This window comes from Melanaphis sacchari, unplaced genomic scaffold (genome assembly GCF_002803265.2).
Source record: "Melanaphis sacchari strain LSU unplaced genomic scaffold, SCAv2.0 Contig43_pilon_pilon, whole genome shotgun sequence".
Lineage (NCBI taxonomy): Eukaryota > Metazoa > Arthropoda > Insecta > Hemiptera > Aphididae > Melanaphis > Melanaphis sacchari.
This window is the reverse complement of record NW_020271284.1, coordinates 1267330-1282230: the sequence shown is the minus strand read 5'-3', so window position 1 is coordinate 1282230 and position 14901 is coordinate 1267330. Positions and strand designations below refer to the sequence as shown.

The 14901-nt window shown below is 28.2% G+C and overlaps 1 protein-coding gene across 2 annotated transcripts in view; it reads right to left on the bottom strand.

The window, feature by feature from the left end:
• The window catches only part of LOC112597848 (four and a half LIM domains protein 2), an 87803-nt gene that overhangs the window by 71325 nt on the left and 1577 nt on the right, over positions 1-14901 (bottom strand). Inside the window, exon 2 of one of the 2 annotated variants that reach the window (XM_025344080.1) lies at positions 5882-5967. In XM_025344080.1, the coding sequence (XP_025199865.1) occupies positions 5882-5967 (86 nt within the window). Of the gene's footprint in view, positions 1-1867; positions 2069-5881; positions 5968-14901 lie in introns of those variants that run through there. The other variant, XM_025344079.1, reaches the window with a different exon arrangement.

Genomic DNA, 14901 nt, shown 5'->3' with positions numbered 1-14901 from the left:
TACAATTTCAATCGTATATACAAAGCTACACATTATAATATTGCAAACTAAATTGCGTGTAGGCATCACGATACGACGATGGAAGTTAGACCTTGTTTATGTGCAATTAAAAACGTATTCATAAAAATGAATTTGTCAAATTTGTGTCAAATTTAAATATTTGATGAAATACAAAGAAATATTAAAATTGTTAACTAATAAGAAAAAAATTCGACAAGTTTATTAATGTGACTCGTTGGAAGGATAGCCGTCATTATTTAAACGTATCACTAGTCGTGTTAAAACAATTCAAAAAATGATTTCTATAAATAGTGATACTATTAACATACTTGTCCTTAATCAAACTCTGGATACTACGCAGCTTGAGTTATTATTCAAATTTTTTATTCCTAAAATATTATCATATTATTTGGACGTTAGAGCTATAGACTTATCTAGGGTTAACATTTTGTATGACCATCCCTGTTAACTTTAAATTCATTTTATGGTTCCATCCTCACCTACACATACCATTAGATTTTATATTTTATTTTAGGGTAAAGCGAAAAATATATTGGTTTTATAACGACGCATTTATTATTTTCTGTTTGCGGTACTTTCAGAAGATGACCAATCATGGAAACTGTATACCCAAAATGCTATTATACACTAATCATTGCTTTCTAACCAGTTTTTTTTTTACATTAATTAGTAATATACATATGTATTTATCTTTAATATGAAAATAACAAAAAAAAAAAGTATTTCGGTTAACTATTTCATTGATGGAAGAGGGGAGGACTAAGCCGTTTTCTTAGTTACGCCACTGACATAGATGTAGACATGTTCTGTAGTAGTAGGTATCGATGTTTTTTATTTTGTATTGTTCAACGAGTACACTATGTATAATGACCATACGTGACGCATTTTATATTTTATTTTCATAATATTATATTATAATATAATAATTATAATGTTATACATAATATACTCGAGGTCGTATAATGTTTTACTGCCATTTCGTTCATTCTCAGGTCATAAACTTCGCATAAAAATTTGAAACGCTATAATATATAGGGCTTGGTTCAATATTCAATTATAATATTACTATTATTATGATTTATGAATATAGTATACATAAGTTATAAGCTCACAATTTATACACGTTTCACAGCGTAAAGCGTCTTGTAGGTATCCGTTAAATAATATAGATAGTAATATATCGTAGACTTTGTTGAGACTATAGAATTACAAGAACGTACCTACTGCAGCTTATACCGATTGATATCTATAAATTTGTGTAGAATTTGTCTAGTGCCCACTAGAGGTTGCCACGTTAATACGAAAAAGAAAAACAGCTTTACGGATTTCTATATTGATGTAAAATTTATTATTGGATTATTTTAGATAAGTATATAGAAAATTAACTATGTTGAAATCTCGTGGACTTTTTGCGATTGTCTCAGGTTGACCTTCCAGTAAATACTAGAAATATCCGAAATCGTACTGTAATAATTTTACTTAGCAATTTCGAATCAATAACTAATAGACCTGTTAAAATCTTCACACGTTGTATATAGTTAGGAAAAAGTTTCAAAATTAAAAAAAAAATCAACAATGAAGCCAACACTAATTACCGGCTAGAACAAATCGAAAATACATTTATTATTTTATTGATAACTGTTGCATTTACTAAAATGGTAAACATTATAGACTCATTTCGTCAAAAATCGAGTCAAATGGGTTGAGGTATGAACTTAATTTAAATATTATTTACAGATAGAATGTTGTCTGAAAACGTTCAATGAGTCATATTCGTGAAAAACAAACAAATGAGAGATTTGTGGTGGTCATAGCCGGGAGAAGGGATAATGATCGGTCGTCTTACCTGTTGGCTGACTAATATTATAATAACGTTATGTAATCGATACACCAAGATGTATACAACTCATATTGTCACATTACACAGTGGTGACGATGAAGACGAAAAGAGACAATATTTATACACAGCGGCAGCAGCGGTAGGTAAATTGCAGCAGAGAGTTGTCAAAACACATCACGGCGCACTATCACTATTAGAACTTCGCGACCTCAAGTAATACAATATAATGTTCCATGATTACTTATATTACTATATAGGTAATAGGTATGTACGTTATAATTTATATCAATAATAATAATAATAATAATATATTGCTTCGAACATACGTATAGCGGCGGCACCGGACTATTATATGATATTATTTACCGCGTCAGCTTGGTTCGGCCAAGCCACCGTCGTTTATTTTTGTACGCGCTCGCCGTCGACGCCGAGTGCCAACTGCAAACGCGACCAACATGAAATATAAAATAAAACAGCCTGCGCTGCCGCCGTTGTTGTGGTCGGCACAGGTTTTCTACATCTTGTTAGGTATGTACATGCATATTGTGCGTGTGCGGCTGTGCGCGTGTACACGCGGATAATTGCTGGGCGGCGAAAACAGTTCCGTAAACGGTTATTTACGATACCGGATGCGACCGGAAGTGCACGTAAACCACTTGGGCAAGCCGAGGAGGAGGCGGCGCGCTTCCGGTGCAGTCGGAGCGCGCGAATTCGCTCCAAGCCGTTGAGCCGTTTGCGCGGCACGTGGCCGACGGCCAACACACCGAACGATGATGGTAGCAATAATAATAATTAATAACAATATTTTGTCGGAGGTAGGTACGTCACACCGCACACGACAGTAATAATAATAATATTACATCGTATAGCGTTAAATTATATATATTATTGTATTATAAACAGAGGGACGCTGCGCACCTGCCAACGATTCGTGTCACTATTTCTAAAATTGCTGTTATTTTAATTTTATTTTAATACAAACACTCGGGCAAGACATATTTAAGCCAACGGAATTTTATTTTTGAATGTATGCAAAATCCACTGAATGTTATTTGAAGTTATATTATATTATATAAACGTACATGAACGAGGCACAGACGTCGTCAGTCCACCAGTTGAGCGTTTGATTGAAACGCCACAATCATAATTCTTCACATAATGTTATTATACCATTTACGTTAACTGTTAAGTTAATTTTGGTTTATTACACCCATCACACCCACACATCAAGTTATCATTTTTTCCTCAACTATATGAGATATTCCTATAATGAGCTGTTTCGATACCAAGTGATTGGCGAAAACCCGTTCAAGACGTTTCAGAAATAATTGAGCCAAATATAGCAAATATATACGATATAATATTACGATAATATAAATGGCTTATTCAATAAACGATTAAATAGAAGGTAAAATTATTTTTGTCTAATTATAACAGTATTAAGTACTCTCAAATTGATATACCTATTGTATTTACATAAACAATTATAACACACTCTAAAAATTAAAATACAGAAAACAACTATCTTTAAAATTGTTATACACTAAATTTACTATTTTAATTTTAAATTAAAAACAAAACAAAAAAGGAATTGGAAATGTTGAACGTAAATTTAGAATGCTATGTGTATCTAATATACGACAGGGAGAATTATAACGCGTACGTGTAGCGTCGAGATTATTATGCTAGTCTGGTGTATTAAAAGAGGCGTTGCAATAAAAATCAGCTTGTAGCCCACAACCTCTGATATTTTCGGCTATAATACAACTAAACATAGGTATACGCACGATTTTTGTATGGCAATAGTCTACTTAGTGATATACTAATAACAACATGGTAAATATCACTTAATAGCTTATGAATTATATAGTATACGATACCTTAAATAGATAGGTATCTTTGTAGTTTATTTGTACAATATATAATAATATATTAATACATTATAGTCATGCAATATTATTTTACACTACTCGCCTTGGAAGTTGGCCTTGACTTTTAATTGTATGTAAATAGAAATAATAATGAAATTATAAAATTTACTTTAAATAAAATAAAAATTAAATATTACCGTTAAAAATATCAATATAATACTTCAAAGCAAAACTCTCAGTATCAATTCATAATACTTCAATCATCACCCTCCCTCTCATGACTGAGCTTCAAAAACTCCACAATCGTTGTCTACCACCTTACCATCATGTAAAATATAATTAAATGCAATATGTAATTATTATTTATTATCATCATAACACTCCATGATAGTTTTTTTAATGAAAGAAAACACGATCAAAGACAGTAAGTTTCGTGTTCATTGGTTAACGCTTGTTCAACATCATTACAATTGCCCGTGGTCATGGTTCAATAAGGCCCGTCGTACAGTTTTACTAACTAATAGCAAATATAATAATAGCTGAACAATGCTGTATAGACTATAGACGCATGGCAATTTCGTAAATTAATTCTTTAAATTGTATTTATTTGATAGAACACGACATATTTCAAACGGTTCGTGTTGATAAAAATTGAAAGGCTTAACTTAACGAAAAAATCAAAAAGTCCCGCAGTCTAATGTTTGTATAAATGATAGATAAATTATTTATCATAAATATTAGTTACGTTTACATCCTTTTACGGAGTTCATAAACAATATACAATGTATGACATCATTTAGCGTGCAAGATGTGAATAATGAAATTCTTCATTTAACTGTCATATACTAATCACATATAATATGATATTATACACATTGAGTGTGATAAATTTTAAAAAACCAAACAGTCAGTACTCATAAGTCATAACGCCTAAACATAGTCATGGAAACACATACGATTTACAAAAAGCTAAACGACTGACAAAGTTTTTCATTATTTTTAGAACAAATAAAATGGAATTAGGATTGCAAGTATACATAGATACCATAGGCATCTAATACATACAATTATATATTTTTTGTAATATTTTAAATCAAGAGTTAAACTACATAATTATACGATAATTTTAAAATCAAAGTGTATTAAAGAAAAAAGGAATTATTCTAATGAAATTTAATGAAATCTACTCTAAGTGTATTCGATCAAATGGCCATTGACCATTTATCGATAAGGACGTGCAATTCGTTATTTTATTAAAATGATTAAAACGGTTACTGAAAATAATTTCTTACCTACCGATGTTTACATTTTAATCGAATTATGTATTTTTGTATAATATTATGTTTTCATAGCATTAATGTAATAGATTAAAACGGTGATAATATGATTCATTGAAATAAGTTTGATCTTGATTTTTCGTTTAATTTCTATTAATTTTATATGATAAACAATAATAATAAAATTAAAAAGTTCAATAAAAATATGACATAACTACTATTTTATACATCTATATTAATAATTGTTTACAGCCAGTGTAAAAAGTGTCGAAGTTACTTTGGAAAACCTAGCAATTATACGGAAGCTATATGTTGATATAATTGTTTTTTTGAGTTCTCAATATTTTTTTTCTATTCGGAAAACCGTTTAGAAGGTCAAAAATACATTAGAAAGTTTAGTTGTAACTATAATATTACTATTTGTAGTTCACTATTAAATTACAAAAATATAACTTTAATCAGACATTTATATAAAATTATTAAATAGATATAACATGAAACTAAACAAACAGACGGACTCACTTAGTCATTGGACATTAGTAATCTAAAATACTTATAACACCATCATAGAACAATACTTTAATATCGGTTGAAATTTTAACACATGTTTTACACATAAACAATTTACTTTGACCGTAATAATTCATCATAGTTCTTTTTTTCCCGTCAATATTGTTACCTGCTATTCTAATTTTTTTAAGGTAAAACAATGAGGATAGTCAACATATCCGTTAATATTGTATCATGTCTATTTAATTTATCATTCGGTGGAACCCAGTATATGTACCCAGAATTTATATACACCATTTATCATACATGTTGCAGTAAACACGTGGACCTGGTTAAATTATGTAAAACATATTATTTTTTACCTCCATGGGTGTGGCGCGAATCCTGCGCAATTGTCGTGGCATTCCAGACATGGTCTTCCTTCATACACCTCATCAGCTACAGCTCCCTGAAACAAAAACAAAACAAAACGTGTAAAATATAACACAGTATTATGTATATAGCGAATCACCAAGCATAGTAATCTGCATTTAATTCTTTATAACTTGAAAATAATTTTTTACTTTGAAACATTTTTTCATATTTAATTTTATATCTAAAGATAGAATTCCTAAATACCTAATACAATTTTAGATAGATGCCTAAACGTATTATCATATACTTTTAATTATAATTACTCGTTTGAATAAATAATTTAGATCTATCTTCAAAAAGACATTTACCTACTTGATAATTTAAATCAAAAACATATCAGGACTCAGTTAAAAAAATGTGTGAAGCCACAGAGAACTTAAATAGTAAACAAAATGCAAGTTTTTGAAAACGTAAAATAAACAAATTGAAGAATTCGGAAGTATCCAATCCTGGTGTAATAATTACCAACGATGACACTTTGGCACGTGATACAGCAGTGACGTCACTGCATTCAGTTAGGCACCAACGACCGTATATGGACATGGTTCGATCTCTTCAGTGGATATAGGTACACGTATTGTATATTATAGTGAATGATCACGCGAGAGAAATGAGAGAAAGAGAGAGAGAGAGAGAGAGAGAAGAGAGCGAAAACAATTTTGTTCAGGTTTGGTGCAAGGACAACCTTTTAACGGCAATCTACTACGTCAGTGAAAATACGAGTATGAAATATATAATAGTATTATATTTATATAAATATTTTAAGCCATATTCTTTCAACGTATATTAACTAAGCAGTTAACATATAAATTTAAATTTAGAATTATGCATTTGTGCATAAAGATTTTAGTTATTTTGTTGTACTTCAAAAAATATTGTTCGTTAGGACTTGCAACTTTTTACTATAGTGTAAATTACTATACACAATGACGTTTTAAAAATAAATTAATTTTAAGTTATTTAGGTATATCACAAACCTATTCTTCAAATTACGTTCTGCAGTAAGCTGATATAAAGTATTAACTAATAAGTAGGGCTCGGAAGTTATTGCATTTACATGTTTTTTGGGCTATTAGATTTATTGTTAAGTAAGCTTGAAATTCATTTCACGACATTATGAAAAACATACTAAAAGTTAAAGTGTATATTTTTTTTTTTATTTAGTAATATTGTAGTTTTAAGAGCACATTTTTCAATTTTACTATTTTTTTAAGCATATTAGATGATTTGATATATTAGTATACAATTTGAAATTTGACAATGAAAAAAAAAAAAAAATGAAATACTTTATAAATATAATTTATATTTATTTTGAATGTTTTCAATAGGTTTTATTATATTGTGTTTTTCAAACCCCTAGTTGACATAAAATTTCCCGTTCTTATTTATAAATTTTTAGTACAAATTATAAAATATAAAAATATTTGTATTTATGAAAAAAAAATATGTGCATATTTTTAAAGCATATTTGTACTATCATAAACACATTAGAGTATACATATTTTGTACTTTTGATGTACATTAAAATTCCAATACCTACTTATAAATTATTAATAGTTACTTAATAATATTATATTTAAAAATATGATAAATACAATTTTTTTAAATTTTTTTTTGAGCAAAATTAATTCGATTTCTATTTGACTTTTACAAAAATAAACTACGAATAGAAATATTATGAATAAGTATAATATTTTTAAAAATATTCACTAACAGTAGTCTTCAAGATCAGAATTAATTTTCATATAAAATGTTTCAACGAAGTCAAATTTATCATTTAACTTATTCATTACAGCAGAAGTGCTATGTTTTGTATTATATATTTATTTCATAATAACGCTATACCAATATAATTTATTATAATATTTCAGTAAATTTTTCTACTCAATGAAAAATAGGTTTCTTAGTTTTTAACAGTTATTTTTTCAAAAATTCAGCCATTCAAAAATTAATTTGGAAAAGTGAAATTCGAATTACAGTACTTAATAGTTAATGAAAATGAAGAAATGTCAAAATGTATATGAGTATACTATTATCATGTTTATGTACAATATTAATTTTTATATACTTTCTTATAGTTGAAACTACACGTTCGATCCGATGATGGGCCATCGAGGCGCTATAGATATTACATAGCGTCTCTCTAGTAACTAGTTTGTAAGTAGTCTCTATAAATACGACTTATTTTGAAAACGGATTTTATTTCAAGCACGTCATCATCCAACGCTAAAAATTCTTAGAATTATAATTTTATACTGAATAGTGTTTTACAGTATCAGCGATTATTATACGCTTACAGTTTTAATATTATGATTATTAATGACAGTTGATAAGTATAATATCAAATGTTTGACTTGTTCCTATTTATTTTAAATTACTATTAAAAGTATACATTGTCACTATAAAATTTACATGTAAATAATTTCATCTAAAATATAGTTTTCCGTTACTATAAAATATTTATTTTTTAATGTTTTCTTCAAGGCAAACATTTCTATTCTAGTAATGAAGTATCAAGTTATATTTTACAAAACCAAGTAGTGCAAACATTAAAAAAATTACTTCATACAATTTTACTTTTCTTTTTAGACTTATTAAGTGTAGAATTAACATATTGAGTCTTTCGGAAATATAAAAACAATATAAGCGCACTTACGCAATAATCAAATTTGCTTAAAATTTAAATCGAGCTACTTCCATAGTGACGTAGTCTAACACATAGTACACATTATACATTTATTTTGTTTATCGGCGAGAAATAAACCATTACCTAGAGGAAAAAGTTATAATAATTTATTAAACCAAGTAGATATATATTGCATAGGAGTAAAAACAATAAAAGGTTTTTAAAGAAAACAGTGAACTCTATATTATACATTTTATACTATACACACACCCATTAGATTGTGTTTGTTCGAGATGCGAGTTTACGCAAATAAGTACACATGACTCATTGTCCATTGTTTTCGGAGGTATTTATATTATGTTCCCACATATCAAATAATCCTACTGGTGATAATTTAGAAAAATAAGTTATAACTTATAACTCATATTTTTAAATATTTTAACTTGTCCGCTGTTGCATGACTTTAAGCAACTAACTAACTAATATGCGCAGTTTAAGCAGATGATATTTTATTAATTTATTATAGTCTTATAAAACAAATTTCTTGACCGACCATTAATCATCAAATAATTGTATAAGTCCAACTCGTTTCTACAAACTATTATCATAAAACTATATACCTAAGTAACTTACATTATATTATAGACAAACTTTAAGTATTGTACCTATATTTATTCACAATGTAAAATTTCTTTAAGAACAATACATCTGCAGTACACGTATTAAAACACTACTCATCAAAAATTGGGAAAATCGTTCTACTGTATTATAGGCAGAAGGTTTCAAATATACCTCATCATCAAGTAGGTTAATCCAGTAGATTGAATACATATTCAATTTATACTTAATAATAAATAATTATAAATAAAAAATGATTCAAGGTGGAGACGGCTAGTCAGTGATCGCCAATTTGTATTAAACATTTCTAAGAATATTTTATAATTTATTTATATTACTATTAGTAATACGAACTAAAATAATGAATTAATTTTAGCCAAAAACACTACAAATTATATTATTCCTATTAAGAGGGCACCTAACCTTTAGTATGAAAAAGGCTCACTCGAACTACAAAAAAAAAACATATTTATACACAATATAGAAGACAATATTTCTTGTGTCATAGTTTTATATTTTTGGTACTACTAAATATATTAATATAAAAATTGATTTAAGTTTGAACAATAATAGATTTTAAAACAATAGTAAGTTTAAAAAAAAATAAAAACATAACAACATAAAAAATGTTATCTTCTTTATTGTATATAAATTTATTTGTTTAGCTTAAGTGGTCTTTTTCATGCGCTAACCATTTTTATATATTATCTCATAACCACAAAACAACAAACAATAGTTCTGACATCATGGGACCACAAAAAGTTGTAATTTTAATTTTAATAAGTAAAATAATAAGTTTATTGTAGTCTTATTTTGTATTCAATATAAATCAATATAGGTGCATAATATTCAAATATATAGACGGTACCTAATCCATAATTATTTCTACATCTGTTGGTACTAAAATTTATTTTGATCCCTCTCCCCATAAAAAAAATTCTTAATATGTCACTACAAATAAACAGAATATTAAAAAAATTTGAATTTCTTATGACTGAAATAATTATATCAAGAAAATATTTAATAGCAGAAATTCAGGGTGTGTAAAGTATGTTATAGTTGATACGAAAATCATATAAGTTAAATTTTTTTTTAAACTTATAATTTTGAGAATAATAAAGATCCTTAAAATTTTAAATTAAAATGATTAAAACCAAAGGTTAAAGAGTAAAATTTGCAAATCAGAATATTATCTTGTACCTACTATCTTTTATAAAAATTTATAGGAAGGCAAGAAAATTTAAATGAGAACAAAAACATGAAGGTACATACAGATATTTAATGAAAAATAACAGTTATATACTAACAAAATAAGTCAAAATAAAAAAAATTGTTTGGTATAAATATTTTTTTTTTAAACTTGGTTATTGAGGATTTGAAAACGAAAAACTTTTAATTAACTAAATCTATAGTAATATCAAAAATCTACTATGTAAATATGCAATTGTGAATGAAATATAAAAGTGAAAAAAAAATAATATTATTATACTTAGTGATTGTTACTTTGGTAATTTATTAAAATGCATACCTCCATGAACAAAGACAGGGTTAAATAAATAAAAAATATTCAGTTAATTTTCCACTTGCGTATGTAGTAAACGCTTGCAGACATTTTTAGTACAATTATACTATATAAGTCGTGTAAACGAGTTCCTATGTACTTGTTTGAGCCTATTCTGTACAGATAGTTTGTAATAATAAATAGAATACTACGACAGATAATCGTTTCAAGGGAATCAGTAAAAGTGATTTATAATAATAAATAAAAATAAATAAAAAACATTTTGAACCAATTATTTTTGTTAATATAATGTTATGATAAAATATTTGCATTAGGTATATAAAAATATTTGTTAAAATATCTCGTAATAATTTACTAAGTGTGATAATAGAATGTATATTTACTCAAAACTTTAATTAAAAAATTAAACATCGTTAAGTTCAATACATAAATATACAAGAATGATGTATATATATTATATAATTTATGCGTATGTTTATGTGTTATAATATTTAAATATATAACGTATTTAGTATAGTATATTTTATTTATTAAAATTAAATTAAATTAAATCAGGTAATATAATAGGTAAACCAGCATTAAGAAAATTCGTGCTTCATATTATTAGGATCAAATAAACGTATATTTATGAAAATATACATCCTATAAAAAATAATTATGTCCACTATAGCGAATCATTAAAAAAAAATAAGTCGGTATCAAAATTGACAATAAATAAAAACAGATTTCTTTAGCCACTTTTGGTTAACAGTTTAATTTATTAATCCTTATAATAAGAACTATCATATTTTAAGTACATGTAAACACTTTATATACGAGTAGAAGTGCGTAAAAAGACACTAAGTACATGTTAAAATAATTGGAATACCACGATCGCTTATAATAATCATCCTCGTAACTTGTACAACACAAGTTATTATAAGTACGCAATGATTGTGTTACACGATTGAAAATTTTTCGGATGTTCCTTTGCAAATACTTAATATGTATTATTATGCATACATAATGCATAATATATAACGTCACGAATAACGCATACTGCGACAGCATACACATATTAATAATATATCTATTATATACAACAGGAGTTATCAAATATGTTTTTTTTTTTTTTTTTAATAATGTAATAATTAAAAAACCGATTTTTAGAATTTTTAAATATATTACAAGACCATATTTTCAAATTCTTAAATTTTTTTTATACTTAATAGGTAAGTAATCTGTTGAAATATTGAAAATAATTTCTCTTTTTCTACTTTAGTTTGAAAATGTTAACAAATCAATCAAAATCAAATTTCAAACAAGTAATTTTTAAATTCTTTTACTATGTGTATTAAGGATAATAACTTATTACTCATACTAACAGGTTTATAACATTGGATTTTAAGGATTATGAGACTATTATTTATTAGCATTCATAGTTTGTAAAAATGATCCAGGTATAATGTACAATATTTTAAAGATCTCATATTTCATATAATTTTTAATTTTGTAAAACGATTTTTAAGGACTATTATCTTTAACATAAAAATTTAGAATATTTACAACAACTAAAAATCTATTCATTCACATTGTTACTTAGAAAAATCAAATTATCCACTATATTTAGTAACAATATTTATTGTAAGTTATTATTTACTGTAAAAAAATAGGAAATTGTCATTTGAAAAATAGAAGTTTGTATCATCATGGGACACTCTTAAGTAGTTAAAAAAAATTCAAGAATTTAAAAGTATAGTGTTTAAATACATTTAAAAATTCCAAGCACTTGAATGAAATAAGGGATGAGCACGCTCGGTAAATCACTCTGTACAAGAGTATAATATTAATCATTTTTTTTTTCTATATATTCAGTTATTATCACGTGGCAGCTACATAGACTGCAGGTCGTATCTTAATGATTTTACACTTAAAATAACATTTTAAATCATTAATAATATCAAATCCACTGGGTGTACATTATATTATATATAGGTACTCGTGTAATGATTGCCGTTTACTATTTGCAGTAGTGCGAACGTGTGTTGATAAATACAAATTACCTACGATACAACATCACACAAAAACCGAACGAATTTCTCGGCTGAACGAGTAGGTATCACCGAACACTACATAAACGTCTAAACATACATTTACACGTATACGTTTGCAACACGTCACGAAACGACCACAGAATCGTCAACCGACTCATGAATTCGTTTTGATTTCCCAGCGTGGTAGCGTACACACACTCACTCACAGGTTTGAAGTACAACTCATCCGTTCAAGGTCAGACGCCCACCACACTGACGACGCGTGTATTTTGATAATAACTTTATACGTTATAATGTGCAAGGTGCAATGCCGATACGGTCCAACAGACGGTCTGGTCAGCGGCAGCGTCGGGAGATCGCGCGTGTCCACCCCCTTCTACCACGACACACACACACATACACGAGTACGCGTCCGGCCTTAACCCGAAAAATCACATTATATTATACACCATGTACGTACGTGTTTCATAATAAATAGTACATGGATAATTATAAAGGTCACGCGTACTTACCTCTGATACAGATTTATCTGACATAGGCGCGATTATACATTATAAATAGGTAGGTACCTATTTTTGAACATCCCCCGATAAACCTTGATTTTAAAACGGGAAACGGTTCGATAATATCATAAATTGACATATTATTAAAATACTATAATTATCTACGGGCAAACAACATTTAGGTCCTGTCGCGCTTGTAATGCTCATATTGTATGCATTTCAGAACAAAATCTTTCGGTGATAAAAACCCGCAACGCCTTATGTATATTTACATGCCGACTGCAGAGGCGTAGCGAAGAGAACTATTAAATTTTTTAAAGAGTTAGTGGGTTTCGGCCAAAGGGTGATAATTTAGTGTTAACTGAAGTAGTTTAGTAATAACTGCGAGAGGTAATGGCAAATATGACATCAGTGAATGTCCTTATCGAGTTTGGGTGCTACAATACAGAAGTGGAATATTATAAACTAGTTTATGAAAAATTTAAAATTTACCAAACAGGCGGGTGAAAAAAATCTTACCTTATCTGTCATATTTTTGAGGTGGCGTAACAATTGCAGCAGCGAACACACGACACAGCACGTATGAAATCAGTTGTCGGGCAAAGAACGAAAATTTCTCGAAACACGGGGTATTTATAGGTGGCTCGTTTTGTCTTGTTTTTTTACCACGGTATTCCGACATTCCCTGAAACCTACCGCTGCTGCAGTCAGGGCACTAATAGGGGTTGGTGGATATACTGTATATAAATATAATCCTATAGATATCCCTTTGCTAGTATAATATCATCGTCGCACAAAATTCTCATGGAGACGGATACGGTGCCATTCGTTTCGTTTAATTTTAATGTCTCGTTCGTGTTCGCGAATTTTCGCTTTGTGCCGAGGTCGGTCTTATCGGAGTGCGATATTCCGCGCTGGTACATCGCGCGCGTTAGCGTCGTTTATTTCATTATATTGTTTTAAAAAGAAAGGTATAATAAATAGCACCTGATAACGAAATTGGCCAAATCGTAAAACGGGCGTGTCGCCGCAAGTGTTATATTTCTCACGTAAATGCGAATTTTGCGCGGAGAAAATAAAAGCGACACAAAAGTCAAACACGCTACACGTTACACCGACACCCGTAGTAAATGTATCGACAATTTATATAAATTTATATATATTATACGTTGTTTTAATATTAATATATTTTTATCTTTATTGTAAACAGCTGTTGTACATTTGTAATTTGTAGGCAGGTAAGTATATAAAATAAATATTAAATGAGGCATAATATCATACACACATCAACGGTACCCACGCAGCATCTCGAAGGCGTACATGGCTATATAAACCGTGGACCCCTACGAATAGTCATCATTATCGTATCGTTTACAATGTTATATTTTATTACTATAACTACTATTATATTGCACATACGCTTACGTTACTTTGAGTGACGTAATTTTGGTGGGGGTGATAGATGGGCACGTGCCCCCGTATAAAAAAATAAATCCTGACTGATAGTTGCTTACAATGCGATCAACCTAAATTACTATAGGTATTAGGTTTTTTAAGAACCATATATTATTTTTAAGAATTTTTTTTAAATTTTTTAATTGTTTATAAGGTTCTATAAAAATATTTAACTATTTTTTTTATTAACTAATTTAATATTAGATAACTA